Below are 16,172 nucleotides of genomic sequence, written 5' to 3'. Positions count from 1 at the left end.
CATATGGTCCCCCAAGCCTGTCAGGAGTGATTTCTGAGTGCAGAGCCAGGAGTAACCTGAGTGCCTGCGGGTGTGGCCCCAAAACTAAAACTAAAACAAAACCAAAAAAAAAAAAAACACAAAGAGGGCTAAACAAAAAATTTTTTGCATGGCAAAAGAAATGAGCAAAACTGAAAAGATATCCTATTAAATGAGATAAAAAAAATTTCTGAATACTCTAAAGGGATAGCATCTGAGATAAACAGAGCATTCACAAAGTTCAACAATAAATAATAGCACCATCATTACAATGGAAAGTTCATCACTTGTTATCAGGCAAATGCAGAATGGCTTAGAACAAAAAGACTGGGAACAGCTGGTGTTGGTGAGATGTGAGGAAAAGGATCCCTGAATTTCTATTGCTGAGAATGTCACCTGGGTCAGCTTCTATGGAAAACAGTGTCGAGATATCTCAAACATGTACGAATGGAGTTTCCATAGGAGTCAGCAATTCCACATTTTGACATCTACTTCCAAATCACAAAATCATTAATTTCAAAAAGATATATGCACACTTATGCCCAATTTAGTGCTTAGTACCATAGCTAGCCTATTATGGAAACAACCCAAATGTCCAACACAGATGAATGGCTAAAGAAGTTGTGATATTTATACTTAATAGGATACTATTCAACTATAGAAAAGATGAGATTTTGCTGCTCACTGCAAAGTGGAAGAACTTGAGGACATCTGTTAAACAAAGCAAGTCAGAAGGTAAGGACAAATAATTGGGTACATTCATTTATCTGTGTATAGAGACAGAACAAGGGAATAGATTTATCAAATGGTGACATATCCCTGACCTTGGATTACAAAATTCAGATTACAAAGGAGAGGGGAAAAGGTTGGGAGAAAGAAGAGGTGAACCAGAGGTGATACACGGATAGTGAGATAAGGCCTTGGGCACTTTGGTGGTGATGGGGTACAGTAACTTTATACATCAGTACCATACATGTTAACATTATTGTAACCATGAGTCCTAAATTAGAGCAAAATAATTGTTAAAAAAAATAACCTAAAGTCTTTGCTACTCATGGGAAGAAGCCACCTATAAAACATCAGATCATTTGTGCAGTCTTACTAGAAATGATTTTTTTTTACATTTGATGGCAAAACTTTCAGAAGATTACTGTTCATTTCTGTTATGTGGTTATCACAGAAAAAAGAAAAAAAATCAACAATATCGGACCCAATACAAAAGCCAAAAAAGAGGAGTTTTTGATAGTTGTAACAAAATAAAACAGACCCAGAGAGGAGAGAGAAGAAAGAATATATATTCAACTAATGTATGGGGGGGGGGAGACAGAGATAGAGAGAGAGCACAAGTGAGAACCAGTAAAGGGGGGGCTGGAGATCCAGGGCCAAACTGCCACATTTCCGGTGAGGGGGGCGGAGAGAGAGAGAAAAAGAGAGAGAGAAAGCGGAGCAAGGTGTATTTGGCTGATATGTATTAGGTCAAGCCAGGGGGCTAAGGACCCCCAATCTGCTTGCTAGCTCCCCCTTCCTAAGCCTCAGGTAACATTTATACAGTAACAGATAGTAACATTTGTGATGTTTGGTTTTTTTTCTACATGACAATATATAAGGTCTTGTGATTCATTATGTGATCCTATATTTGTGGCAGTCACCTATAAAAAAGCAGATAGGCTAGGTTATTGGGCATTAGTTCCTGTATAGCAGCATTAACTTCATTAATGGTATTTTTTGAGGGTGCCAGAGCAAAGAATAATGTACAAGTCGAGGGAGAGAAATGTAGAAAAGGAAACCATAAGCCTGAGTCACCTTCTGCATCACCAAATCAAAATTAAATGCAGTATCAAAAGCAGCTGCTATTCTCCCATTATCCCATGTGCAGAGAAGCAGGTACGGATGAGAAATGAAAAACTGGTTGAGCTCCCATACGATCCAGCTATACCACTCCTAGGAATATACCCTAGGAACACAAAAATACAATACAAAAACCCCTTCCTTACACCTATATTCATTGCAGCACTATTTACTAGGAACACAAAAATACAATACAAAAACCCCTTCCTTACACCTATATTCATTGCAGCACTATTTACCATAGCAAGACTCTGGAAACAACCAAGATGCCCTTCAACAGACGAATGGCTAAAGAAACTGTGGTACATATACACAATGGAATATTATGCAGCTGTCAGGAGAGATGAAGTCATGAAATTTTCCTATACATGGATGTACATGGAATCTATTATGCTGAGTGAAATAAGTCAGAGAGAGAGAGAAAAACGCAGAATGGTCTCACACATTTATGGGTTTTAAGAAAAATGAAAGACATTCTTGCAATAATAACTTTCAGACACAAAAGAGAAAAGAGCTGGAAGTTCCAGCTCACCTCAGGAAGCTCATCACAAAGAGTGATGAGTTTAGTTGGATAAATAACTACATTTTGAACTGTCCTAATAATGAGAATGTATGAGGGAAATTGAGAACCTGTTTAGAGTACAGGCGGGGGTCGGGTGGGGAGGAGGGAGACTTGGGACATTGGTGATGGGAATGTTGCACTGGTGATGGGTGGTGTAAAAAAAAAAAAAAAAGAAAAAAAAAAGAAAAACTGGTGTCTTTTTGGAGGCATTCCCAGATGTCTGATTTAGTAAAGATTGAGGATTTAGCAATAGATGGCTATTTCTAAATGTTATGTGAGAGACCAGAGCTGTATTATGTGCTTCCCTGGAGTTTGAAAGTCACTAGAAGGAAAAACTTCCTGCTTATACTGCTCAGAGATGAGCTGGCCTGAATTCCCAGTCCCTGTGGCTATATGAACAAAGGTTGGATCTATTCTGAGGATTTGCAGTAAAGGAAGTTTTAGCACCAGCTTGATAACTAGAAAATTGACATATCCAGACTCTTTACCTCATGGATTTTGAGTTTCCGTGACTCAACTAACCTCTCATCCTCAGTGGCTGCCCCTCCAGGTCAGGGTTTAGGCACATTGGCACGTTACACTGGCGTTTCCCAGGCTGGATCTGTTCTGTGGATAAACAAAGCATTTCAGTCTTCAGTATGGTCAACTGAGCACAATTCACAAGACAAGAATTTAATCAACAATCTCTTTTGGGGGGACAGTGTTTGCATAGTTTTGATGCTTAGCATTTATTTAAGGCAACACTTAAATTTTAGGGAAGAGTATGTTGGGGATTTCACCACTAACCTGCCATTCAAATCTAGTGACTTTAGGTCAAAAACAGTAAATCAGCTAAAACCATGATCCCAAATCCAGATTATTTGGCCCTGCCCCAAGAAAAATCAAATCCCCTATCTCTTGATATGAAATGGGGGGAATGAAAGGCTAATGCAGCATTCATGAGGGAAAAAAAAGTGTTTTATGCAAATTCACAATGATATAAGTGATCACTGGGGACAAGGGCTAGAAAGGTGGGACAGAAAACATGTGGCACTGGTAGCAAGGAAATTTGGGTATGTGTGAGGAAGGAAGAAGGAAGGAAGGAGTGAGGAAGAGGAGGAAGAGAATGAGATGGATGTGGAAGTGTGGAGCTTCTGGAACATTTGTTTCCTATAAAAGATGAGGTCAAGAGGCAAGGGCAGGTTTTCTATGACTGAACAGGTACAGACTAAGTGATTCATTCATGGTCTGTGATGTAGAAAAAATGCCTTTTGCAAGATCTGTCTAAAACTAGATTTGTTCTGTTGGAGACTTAATAGGTCATTGAATCATTCTATGCCATTAAATGTGACACATCAGCTGACCTTGAACTATACATTCACGGATGCCTCTGGTCTCATATTTGGAAAGATTTAACAGTAATCATCGGAGGCTCTTTTGAAACTCAGTGATGAGCCAGCTTGGAGGATGGAAGCAAAAAAAAAAACTCAGAAGAAAAGCTCAGGTGAAAGAAATTCAGACAGCACATAAATGAGTGACATGAACAAGGCTGACGTTTGGGTAAAAAAGTGAAAGTATCTGTTAAATGGGTTATTTGGCATCAGGTTAAGGTTTTTGATTACACTACAATTTGGAAATTGAAATCAATTTGCCTTTTTATTGCTTTACTTAATACAATTGGTTGCAACTGTAGTCAGAATTTAAAATGATTCGTTTAGGCTGAGTTCCTTGTCATAGTAACAGGATAAAAATCCTTGGAGTCCCCAACTCAATCTAATAGAACTGGGCATTTACTTATTAGAGGCCTAATCAAACAGAACACCTTACTTTAGCTGAGGAAAGAAAGTCCTCTTTGCTGTGGACAAAAGACCTCCCTCAAGTCCAGTCAATTCTCGGGCCATTCAACTGTCTTCTTATCTCCTTGTTTTCCTTGCCTGTTGACTTTTGGCCACTTTTTTGCTACTAGTTATCACTGATCTTTTAAGGACCCTTATAAAGGCCAGGAGAGTTATGCTGTGCGTTAAATGTAGGATTCTGTATAAGATTTTGTTATCTAAAAAAAAAGGATTTTGTTATCTAAACTAGCTCTCTCTCATATATATACTTTTGAAGGACAGTAGAAAAAATAAGGTGAAATATATGTAAATATGATTTTGATAAAATAACTCTATCTTAAGGTTTTGGAGTAATTATAATTAGCCCCTATAACTCTGTTTATATGGGAGGATATTGAAATAATCTCATACCACTAAAGCTAGGAATTGCTACCCAAGATATTTAAATAATCATATCCACATGTTGGGTTTCAGAGCACATCCCAGTAAAAAAAAAAAAACAAAAAACTGGCATTTTGCATTGGGTGTACCTGGTGCACAAAAGCACCAACCTGTGCTTTTTACACAGACTCTGGTATCTCAAATGACCCATTTAATTAAAAAATAATAATAATAATAAAAGAAAGGAAAGAAAAAGGAAGGTTCAAAAGAAGGATTGCAGCAGTACTACTGGTTTAAGAAAGTAGTACATGTATAGAGCACAAAGTTTAGATAATACAGAGTGATTATGTTTAAAGTGACATGCCATGATGGTCCTTTCTTACATTGAAAAATATTGAGGTTAGATGCCCTTCCATCGTCTGTGCATGAGGGTGTGTGGTTGCACCTGGGAACTTCATAGATTAAAACAGAGGTCAGATGCCCACACCTACTGTCATCATGACATCACGAGGTTTCATTTGTTAGTGCTATTTACTATTTATTCCCCCCTTGGGGTGAATAGAAGCTCTGAAACAGAATACTGGCAAGCTGCTGTTTGTTTTTGTAATTTTGCATCATTATTCCATTCACTCTTTTATACAGTTACATCATTGAACTCACAAAGAGATAATCCTAATATCTGAAATCTGGGTTTTAGAGAAAGAAAATAAAAAGAGTTGGACCAGTTTAGATGGATAAACAAGTGGTTGTAGAACAACTGGAAAGTTTAAGTAAACTTAGTAGTCACTTGAATTAAAAAAAAAACTGATTTGAAGCACAGAACATGAAGGGAAAAAATCTATTCCTTAATAAGAGAACAGAGGACACAAATAAAGTGGCATTAGCTAACAGGAGAGGTAAAACAGGAAGAAAAAGCTTGACCCACCAGTGTCCCAGTTGCTGATGTTATGGGGGGCGCTAGACTGATGTTCCAGCTGTCGCTTCATTAACTGGCTCATTGTCAAAGCTCCCAGGGATCCCCTTTTCATCTGCCTATACTGAGCTATATGGAGGAAATTAGGAGAGGATTACTAGGGGAAACCAATGTTCATAGCACACAAAGGCTCTACACATCCAAAGAGAAGCTTACACGAACCTTCATTAGCTATTTGTAATTGGTTGGTACATTGTATGCTTTTGTCCAAGTGGAAAAACTGAGGCACTGTGCTATATCCCCAGCACCTGTCTTTAATCAACAAAGAAGCCATGCCACTGAAAGCATGTAACTGTATTGCAAATGTGTATCCCAATTACAACAATACCATTTTTTTTCATCGACTTGAAAATGGATATACTCTGCCTTGTTCCAAAATGGATTTAAGATAGATAATATTACTTAAGCCCAATACAGCATAATCTTTAATGGAACTTGTGCAAATACAATATAAAGTTCCATTACAGCCTCATCATGCCACCTCCCAATTGAGGGTGAGATGTATGTGTCTATGTGCATATATACTTTGGAACAAGAAGACATACATCAACCCCAATTTTTAGAGAAAACTTGCAGCAAATAAAATTATGTCACTTGGACCTAACCAGCAAATGAGGTGGCTGTCAAACTAAAACCTGGTAGCTTTCCAGTCAATGCTATTTTTCATTTCTGTGTGAGCCTCTTGCCTACTGTTTGAAATTTGTCAATGGAATAACAATTTCACAAGTATATTCTAATGCAGCTCTTTATTTTTGAAAATAATATCAACAAATAACTCACCGATGAAGCGACAAGTTAATAGCATTTCCCAAACAGGAAAACCATGAAAATCACCTCTAACAGGAAATTGCTGAGTGAGAAAGCCCATATGAAAAAGCTCATATTCTGCAAGGAGTCCCACCAAATTGTCACAGCCATCTAATTGGCAAGGCAGAGCAATACTGACTGCCTCCTCTACATAGCCCCCAAACACTTGAATACTGAGAAGTTGTAGATATTTACTCTCCAAGAAGGACAGTTGAGAAAATGCAGCTCTGAACTTCATGTTCTAGATAATAGCAACTGGGATGACAGTATGGCCCTTGCACAGTCCTCAATGCAAGACACGGATTTGGCACTCATGGTCAAAAGGTAGCAACTTGGTGAGATGCAAAAATCAATTATAACATTTCTTGTCATGTAATCAGCATGCTGTTTGATTAATGGTGGCCACACATGATTAATTACAATATAGAGATTGAAAGTGGGGGGTATGATGGAAAATTTTTGTGTCTTGGAGTCCATGTTAACCAAATTCATAGAAATGGCTAAAGAACTGGTAAGAAAAATCACCAATTCTTGTCGATTGGCAAATTTTACTGTTTAATGTTCCACTTTATGACTGATTTAAAAATAAATGCAGCTTCAAGATAATTCAAAAGCAAATATTTTGGAATTAACAAATTTAATAATTGGTGGCATCTATCAAATGCTTGAAAATCTCTTCAATTGTCAATTGTTTTTCATCACAGCAGACATTCCTGAGAGCAAAAAGTAATCCTTCCTGCCTAGCTCAGTATGTAAGGCACCTAGTAAAATGCCTCCAAGAACACACCACCCAGAACTGGCCAGTACATGTTTTTTATGGCGAGGGGAAGGAGGTGGGAATCTACTGATAATCTTGTGCTAAATCCAAAGTGACTCAGTCAAGACCAAAGGGTATGATCTATTGGTACATCTATTTCCTGCTACACTTAACAGCTACTAAAGTCAAATGGATGCTATCATCCTAACTGTCTGAAATTATACCCAACTAGGAATTTTTTTTAAAATATGGAACACTTCACGAATTTGCTTTTCATCTGGTGCAGGGGCCATGCTAATATTCTCTGTATTGTTCCAATTTTAGTATATGTGCTGCCGAAGCAAGCACCCAACTAGGAATTTTAACAAGCGTTCCCTTTTTTATAAAAAGGAAGATGCAGAAAAGTTAGAATAAATTCATTTTCATGTATTTGGATGTGGATTTAAAATAGTCATTTATCATAAATTCTCAAATTGATTTTTTTTGTGATAAAAGTTCAGTGAGTAGATTAGAAAAATAGACACAATTTGCTCTCCAAAGAGAAACTAACTCTCAACTTGGAAATTTTAGAATTTTTACAATTTCTCCTATAGGGAAGTTTGAATTGTAAGAATAAGGCAGTTCCTGTCTTTATCACTTTGTAGCTATTGACTTTAGGCAAGTCCTCTGTTTCCTAATCGATAAAAATAAGTCAATTCTATCTGCCAGGTGACACTGATGTAAGGATTGAAGAAGAAAATCATGTTGCATAAACCCCTCAGCACAGTGACTGACTCATGAGATATGTCAGTTATATCCTTTTATTACTATTATGATTGGAAACTTTCTGGGAGTTGCTTGGGAAACCCAAGAATCACTCCAAGTGATGTTCAGCCCAACAGTATAAACTTGATGATTCAGTGCTCAAGCACAGAGGTGTTGGGGACCACCAGGGCCACTTCTTGGTAGACAGTAACTAACCATCAGAGTTATCCTTGGTCATGCTCAGAAGACTGTGCAGTGCCAGGGATCAAACATAAGGCCTGGCATATTCCAGGCCTGTGATCCACCCTTTGAACTATTTCACTGGCCCCAACAGTAAACTCTGAGTACAAATGGCATCTGAGTTATTCATCTTTGGTTCTCGAGTGCCAAACACTGTGCATAGCACCCAGCAGAACCTTAATAGATGCTGAATGAATTGAATGCAGGAATGGATGAATGGATGGATGAATGGTGATGATGTTGTTCCATACTACCAGTCCAGCATTTAGGTTAAAGTCTTTATCTACTTTTGCAGAATCATTTTAAAAGATGGTCAAATGAAAATAAATTAAGTTTTTGGTAGCGCTCCAAAAGGAACACAAAATATGCCAACACATATGACAAGGATTTGCACAAGTTGAACTTGTGTTTGTTTATCTGGTTCTGGCTGCAAATTTTCCAGGCAAACGTCACTTAATTGAGCCAATAGGATGCCCTTATCTTTACCTTATTGGACCTTAAGCTCCTCATAGACAAAAGTCTAGAACCCACAATAGAAGACAGTTTCAATAGAGCTGCCTCCTTTAGATATCCCAGTGTTTTGAGCCATTTTTGTTTGTTTTCTGATTCAACTGGAAATCATGACTCTGAGAGCCTGATATGTCTGGCTTGTTTTAATCATCATTGAGAAAAAATTCTTTCAATGACTGAGGTGAGTCACATCACAGAAAGGTATTCCATGCAAAAATCTACCGTAAGTCATGCTTTTTTATTTTCCCCAAACTAGTTCCAAACTACATATTATGGCTGATAGTGTGCACTTGTTATTCTATTTAAGGATGAAAATTAAAAATTATTCCTTAACAAATGAGCATTCTTAGCTAACCAGTATTCATATTTTTTTTATCAAATACTTCAGATATTCAAATTGGTCCTATGCCTCAGGGTCTCTGAAAACTAACAACATAAAGAAGCTACACTGAAACACTAAAATAAAAAACAACAATACTTAAGTAAAAAATTTGAAAACATTGCATCAAAGGATGCTTTAAATTATGCACAGATGAAATGACTATCAAAGGAAATCAGTCTTACTTGATACGGAAGAGTGACCACTTGTTTCTGGCACACCTGCTTCTAATGTAGGGGCAGAGGAGGATTCCCGTGGCATTTCCAAAGTTGAAAGTCCTTTAGTAGAAGGATCTATGAACAGAAATATTATTTAAAGCCAAGGGCTCCAGTTAAAAGCAAGTTCAAGAACCTTCTCCAACTCTTTTTCACCTTTTGCCAAATTACACTCATTCAAATCATTCTGTCCTGCCAGGTCCTACTAATAAGTTTCCTGGAATTATACACATTCAGGTTTCCAAGTTCCATGAAGAGTGGCCTGCATTTTAATAAAGGCTGTTCCTCTAAGATTCACATTATACGTTACTTGAGAATGTTCTGTTCACACAGAACATTCACTTCTCATATGGCCTTGCATGGTCTCACATCTTTGTCTGGAATAACTTTTCCTCTAACACCCAGAGCGTTTCTATTCATTAATCCACCACTCTACCCCGGTTGACAGTTTCTTATCTATAATTTGTTTCTTAGTTTGTATAAAAAAATTGTCTCTACACTAAGATTGCTAGGATTTCCTTCACCCCCTTCTCAAAGCAATACAAAATACAAAAAAAACTGAACAACTGGGTCAGAAGACCTTCGTAGGTAATTCCAAAGCACTCACTCCTTAGACTTTCTTAGAAGAAAACAGGACTGTGACCAGTTAAACCCTTAGTAATATAAAAGTAAGGACTATATACCTCACTATCTACTTATGACTCAAATAATACTATTTTTTTTGTTGTTGTTTGGGGGCAAGACCTTGTGATACTCATGGATTACTTCTGGGTCTACACTCAAGAGTCACTCTGGCAGTGCTCAGGGAACCATTTGGGATGTCAGGGTTTGAGTCAGCTATATGCAAAGCTGTGCTATCTCTACAGTTCCTCAAATAAAAATATTAATTCAGATTTTCTATTTTATTTGTTGAGCAAGAAACGTTCACTTGCTGCTTCTCTCGACAACTGTACCTCTGGTGAAATATTTTCTGCAAATTCTGCAAATTCATTAAGAATAGAAACTAGTTACAACACATTATTAGGTAGAGTATCTATTCAGCTAGGAATCAGTTGAATGGTTTCTGTCATAGCATTCCCTGAAAACACTTTTTTGGGGGGACTGCCAGGGCTCATACTCAAGGCTTCCTTATAGGAAAGACATACCCTACCACTAAACTACCTCCCCAGCCCCAGCTCCTGTCTTCACAACCCTCCTTACCATTTGGCAGCACCATATTGAGAAGACTGAGGAGTCTAGAAGGAGACTCTGGGCATCCAGATGCAGGGAAAAGAGCCCTCACAGTGTTAGGCTCTCATGCTTCACCATGTTTCTGTGTCAATCTTTCCATGAGATTAGCTATTTCTCAGCCATAGAGCCAGTCATCACACACACACACACACACACACACACACACACACACACACACACACACACACACACACACACACACACACACAGCAATTATGCAAGTGCTACTGTTATGTGATGATCCCAAACACTCTAAATTGCCAGACATAAAAGTAAAATAGTAAGATAAATCCTAATTGAGAGAACCTAGAAGAGAAGATTTTAAAATCTTGGGATATGAGGCTGAAACACTAGAGAAGTGGGTGGGTGATTATCTCGAACTTGGCTGACCTGGATTTGATCCCTGGCATCCCATATGATCCTCCAAGCACCACTAGGAGTGATTCCTGAATGAAGAGCCAGGAATTAAGTCCTCAGCTCTTCCAGATGTGGCTCCAAAAAACCAATTAATTAAATTAAAACAGTCTTGGAGTTCCAGAGATAACTCAAGAGAAAAGCATGTCTAGCACCTGGATTCCATCCTAGCACTTTGTGCCCACCGCACCCCCTAATCCCTACACTGTTCTATGTAACCCTAGTATTTCCAGGGACACCACACTCTGGGTGGGCAGTAACAGAGAGACCCATCCTTCCCTAGGGCTACCAAAACTGGCATTTCTATTAAAAAGGATTCAGTGTCTTTTTCATAGTTGGAATATGGCTTTTTTTTCTTCCTTCCTTCCTTCCTTCCTTCCTTCCTTCCTTCCTTCCTTCCTTCCTTCCTTCCTTCCTTCTTTCCTTCCTTCCTTCCTTCCACCTTCCTTCCTTCTTTCCTTCTTTCTTTCCTTCCTTCCTTCCTTCCTCCCTCCCTCCCTCCTTCCTCCTTCCTTCCTTCCTTCCTCCCTCCCTCCCTCCCTCCCTCCCTCCCTCCCTCCCTCCCTCCTCCTTCCTTCCTTCCTTCCTCCCTCCCTCCCTCCCTCCCTCCCTCCCTCCCTCCTTCCTTCCTTCCTTCCTTCCTTCTTCCTTCCTTCCTTCCTTCCTTCCTTCCTTCCTTCCTTCCTTCCTTCCTTCCTTCCTTCCTTCCTTCCTTCCTTCCTTCCTTCCTTCCTTCCTTCCTTCCTTCCTTCCTTCCTTCCATGGCTTTTATTTCTAAAGGTCTCTCTGAATAGACACAGTTGTCAGCTTAATAATATAAACCAAAAAGTGTAGAGGCTATAACAACAGCAGGTAGGGCATTTGCCTTCTATGCAGTCAATCAGAGGTCCATCCTCAGCATTTCTTATGATCCCCCGAGCATACCAGGAGTGATTTCTGAGAGTAGATCTAGGAGTAACCTCTGAGCCCAGCCTGGTATGGCCCAAAAACAAACAAATAAAAAAAGTGTAATATATAAATATATTACAAGTTTTCCAACCTCTCAATAAACAACCATTTTATTTTTAAACAACAATTTTAAATTACCATAGTAATTAAGGAACTAAAGGTTAGTTTATTTTTCCTCATAGTTGTTCTCACTAAAACATGCTTACCTATTTCTTTACCCTTATCTGCTTCTGTTTTAATTATGCTGCTACTATGGCATAATAGTTCCATAACATAGCATGAGAAAGCATATATCTAATTTTCAAATTTTTTTTAAATTTGTGAAATGTTAGAATATTGGCATACTTGTTAAAATCCTGAGTCTTTCTTTCATTTTTGTTTTGTTTAGTTTTCTGGCTACACCCAGCAGTGGTCAGGGATCACTCCTAGGTAATGGTCAGTTAATTACTCCTAGATTGAATCTAGGTTGGCTGCATGGAATTGTCTTAACCCACTGTGCTATCTCTCCAGTCCCTCTCTGTAACTTTAAAGAAATGTCATTACTATGAGATTCTTATGCTAATCATTAGCATACTGATTTTTTAATACAATGATGCCAGCATGGTGATTTGTATTAACTAAATTACATTCAAGTATGAGTCACCAATGGTATGTCAGCATTACTGTGTTAAACCAGGCAATTCAGGGAGACTGGAGTGATAATAATACAGTTAGTAGGGTTCTTGCCTTGTGCACAGCCAATATGGGTTCTATCTTCCACACCCCATATGGTCCCTGAGCTCCACCAGGAATGATTTCTGAGCACAAAGCCAGGAGTAAGCCATGAGCAGTACCAGATGTGACCCAAATACCAAAACAAAAACAAACAAATTTGCTTACTCCTACGCTATTTTATGATGCCTTCCATTTGTACACCATTGAAGACAACAAATATTTGAATCCGTATACACTTCACACAAACTATTTCTACTCAGTTCCTATAATGATGTACAGAAAATACTATGCTATTCTTTAGTCATATATCTGCTCATATTCTGCTGAGCACTTTAAATCAGTCAACCAAAAACAACCCTGTCGCCTTCAAAGCTCTCATTTTAGAAGGAAGAGGCAGATAACTATCATGTATAAACTAGCATCTATTATAATGGCAGGTGTTTTTTTTTTTAAAGAAAAACAGAGAAGAGAAAGAGTCCAAGAGGCCAGGGTAAGTGTGGAGAGTCATGGGTAGTCAGGTCTCCGAGGAACCTGTGTCTACTCCAGGAATGAAAAGCATCTGAGTGAGCAGGGGAGGCAGACAGTTACAGAAGGCAATCCAGGGGGAGAGGAGAGACACTGAAGTAGAACTGTGTAGGGAATGTTTGAATAAACCTATATTAGGTGACTAGTATAGCTGGGTAGAAGAAACATGGAGAGGTCAGGACAACATGGCATCAGAGAGTTCCTGAGCACAGATAGGGTCTTCTCAGAATTGAAGGTGCTTGAGTCTTTACTAGGTGTGTAAGCTGCGGAACAGCAGTTCTTTATGTTTCTAAGAATACTCACTGCTGTTAGGGGAAGGAAGGAAGGAAGGAAGACAGAAGGCATCAGGCCAGAAGCCCAGACAGGAGGCCTCTCACTCAGCACATGTAAGAGTTGTCATGGCTGAGAACAGAGTGGAAAGATTTGTGTCCAGACCTTAGCCATATTTTGATGGTAGCCAAGTGACCAGATAAAATAAATGATGCCAGTTAAACTATAGTTATTTATGTGTGAGTATATCCCATACAGTACTTGGGTCATGTCACCCCAGTTCTTCACTGCTCCCTAAATACCTATGCTTCTCTATGTAGCTTAGAAGTGCTTTCCACTAAAAAGGAGAGAAAGTACTGTGGGTACTTAGCTGTATCTAAATTGAATCAGGACAGTAAAGAAAGGACAAAAAAATATGATCAATACAATGTGCTCCAGAGAGTAAAAGAAAGTGATAATCAGAGAAAGGGAGGCACAAAATGTACATTGCGGAAAAGTAATCATTATTGGTAATTACAAGGTCTGTCATAAGGCTGTGGAAATGAGTTGCAAGGCTAGGATGGAGGATTAAAACATCACTGGAAAAGATTAATTCAACCCAAGATATCTAAACAGTCATTAATACTAATACTGAACTCAGAAGAAGGAAGACTGGAATGTGAAATTTAGAAATACACTATTTCAGCTTGATACAATGTCAGGAGCTGGGAGCAGAGTGCAGGTAGCAACAAGGAGGGCATGGTGAGAAGGGGAGTACTGATGAGTCAGGAAGATGCTACCCACTCTCCAAGTCTGACACTACATAGACTACAGAGAGAGAGAGAGAGAGAGAGAGAGAGAGAGAGAGAGAGAGAGAGAGAGAGAGAGAGAGAGAACTGGGCTTCTCTTAGATTAGTCTGGGGGAGGTCATGGCAACAGAGAGAGCACATTTAAGGGATCTTATTTCAGCTGGAGGATATGCTTGAGGAGTTGGGAAAGAGGAGGAGGAAGGTTCAGAACATGATAGTCCAAGGACTTAAGAGTGAGGGATATCTGAGGCCTCTTGCATGGCAGGGACTAACATTAACAAAGACAAAGCGTCCAAGTAGACTTAAGACAGAAGTGGCCTGGTTATGAGTTTGACAGGATTAGAAAAGTCAAATGCCTGGGCTTCTCTGTACTCCAGCTGACAGATGGAGAAATTTGTAGACAGCCTGCACTACTCTGATTCTACCAGTATCCTTACCATCTCTGGAACATCTGTTTGTCTCCAGGAGGAGGGATCCTAAACAGAAACTTATTACAGCATGATACATATAACATTCTAAAGACATGTACTATTGTTAAAAGTTCTGTTCCTATTATGTTAAGAAAAATGCATTAATACAAGGTCAGTCACCTCCCTGGAAGACTGGGGAACAGTCTACCATAAGAATGACTAAAGAAGGCAACACTAAAATGTACAAACTTGCAGCCTGAAACTTTCCTACCATTCATTCCCACTCCAAAGACTTTATATAGTCTCTTATGTGCCAAGTCTATAGACAATCTATAGATTTTAAGTAATTGCTTCCCATTATCTACATGAATAATTTGTCCTGACTCCAAGCAATAAAAAGGTATCTCAATTTCCCTAGAAACTTCCTTAAATTTTTTATTATTGTCAGGCTCTGGCAGGAGCATGACCCTACTCAAATACACTCCTATTGATCAAGTAGGTTTCTATGGAGCAACATCAAGGTAAATAGCTTTGTCCTGCGAGGTAATGAACTATTAGAAATCCCAGGAAGTGTCTTGGAACTAAGTAAAGAGCTGAGTGCATTCTCTAAGAAACTCATTCAAGGGGAGAAGACAGAGAACTAGGATTAGCCCTGGAGCACAGCTTTGGCACTATTCCTGGCTGTGTGACCAGAGGCAAGACTGTCGCTTCCTCCTTGTGCCAGTATCTGCTATAAAGCATGTGTTGTGGGGAGTTTAGACTAAAGATCTCCAAGATTGGTACCAGTTCTCAATCTCTGTCCTGGCAGTCTACAAGACTAATCTTCCCTGTCAACTCTACTTTTTTGTTCTAAAGAGTTCTAAAGTGTGAGTTGAGAAAGACTTACGTTCATTAATAAGATTAGGGCAAGAGAAGGTCAAAGACTGCTGAGATGGACAATGACATATTTTCCTGTTATCTCCCTGAGAAACACTGTCTCCAAAGACACCCAAAAATGACACATGAGATGAGAGATCATTATTGCAAGGTGGTTCCATCTGTGAGGATCTAAGTTGAAGCTGGGTTTTGGTTTTGGTTTTTGATTCCTGGAGGGAGAACATATGTTCAACAGCTTAAGGTTTTTGCTTTGAATATATAATCAGATGTGGACACTAAGTGATAACATAGTCAATTCTGAATCATATTCATAATTCTGAATTATATTTATTTCTTCTTTGGACTTTATCATACCTAAGCTATTATATAGTAGAGGGAAAGTACAGGTTGAGCAATCCATTAATGTCTCACTATTCAAGTAAAGTAGAGAGAGAGCTGACCCTGGCTCAATCCCTGGCACCACATAGTGGCCCCCAACCATCAGGAATGAGCCATTAGTAAACCTTGAACACAACCAGGTGTGGTCCCAAAAACAACAATGACAACAACAACGACATTAATAATAATAACAACACTTGGGAGACCTTGCTAGGAAATAACCACTGCCCCTTACTGCCCAAGATGGTCAAGAATTAACTATAGAGTTGAGAAACACAACAAATACAGAAAGTAACATTTATAAAACCACATCTGAATTCAACACAGTCTGGGAAGCAAGAAGGATTTAGCACGGTCACGAAGCAGATTAT

At 38.9% G+C, this 16,172-nt stretch overlaps 1 protein-coding gene and 1 non-coding gene across 2 annotated transcripts in view; both read right to left on the bottom strand.

The window, feature by feature from the left end:
- Positions 1–16,172, bottom strand: part of UNC79 (unc-79 homolog, NALCN channel complex subunit) — a 307,457-nt gene that overhangs the window by 92,315 nt on the left and 198,970 nt on the right. The window contains exons 33-35 of the mRNA XM_049769769.1: positions 9,219–9,326; positions 5,549–5,665; positions 2,951–3,034 (exon numbers count right to left, since the gene is read on the bottom strand). Coding sequence (XP_049625726.1) covers positions 2,951–3,034; positions 5,549–5,665; positions 9,219–9,326 — 309 coding nt within the window. The remainder of the gene's footprint in view (positions 1–2,950; positions 3,035–5,548; positions 5,666–9,218; positions 9,327–16,172) is intronic.
- On the bottom strand, positions 7,403–7,508 carry LOC126004688 (U6 spliceosomal RNA). The gene has a single exon (XR_007493953.1). It is a non-coding gene; the product is annotated as a U6 spliceosomal RNA (small nuclear RNA).

The sequence above is a fragment of the Suncus etruscus genome, chromosome 3, assembly GCF_024139225.1.
Source record: "Suncus etruscus isolate mSunEtr1 chromosome 3, mSunEtr1.pri.cur, whole genome shotgun sequence".
Classification (NCBI taxonomy): Eukaryota; Metazoa; Chordata; class Mammalia; order Eulipotyphla; family Soricidae; genus Suncus; species Suncus etruscus.
This window is presented reverse-complemented; position numbering and strand designations above follow the sequence as displayed.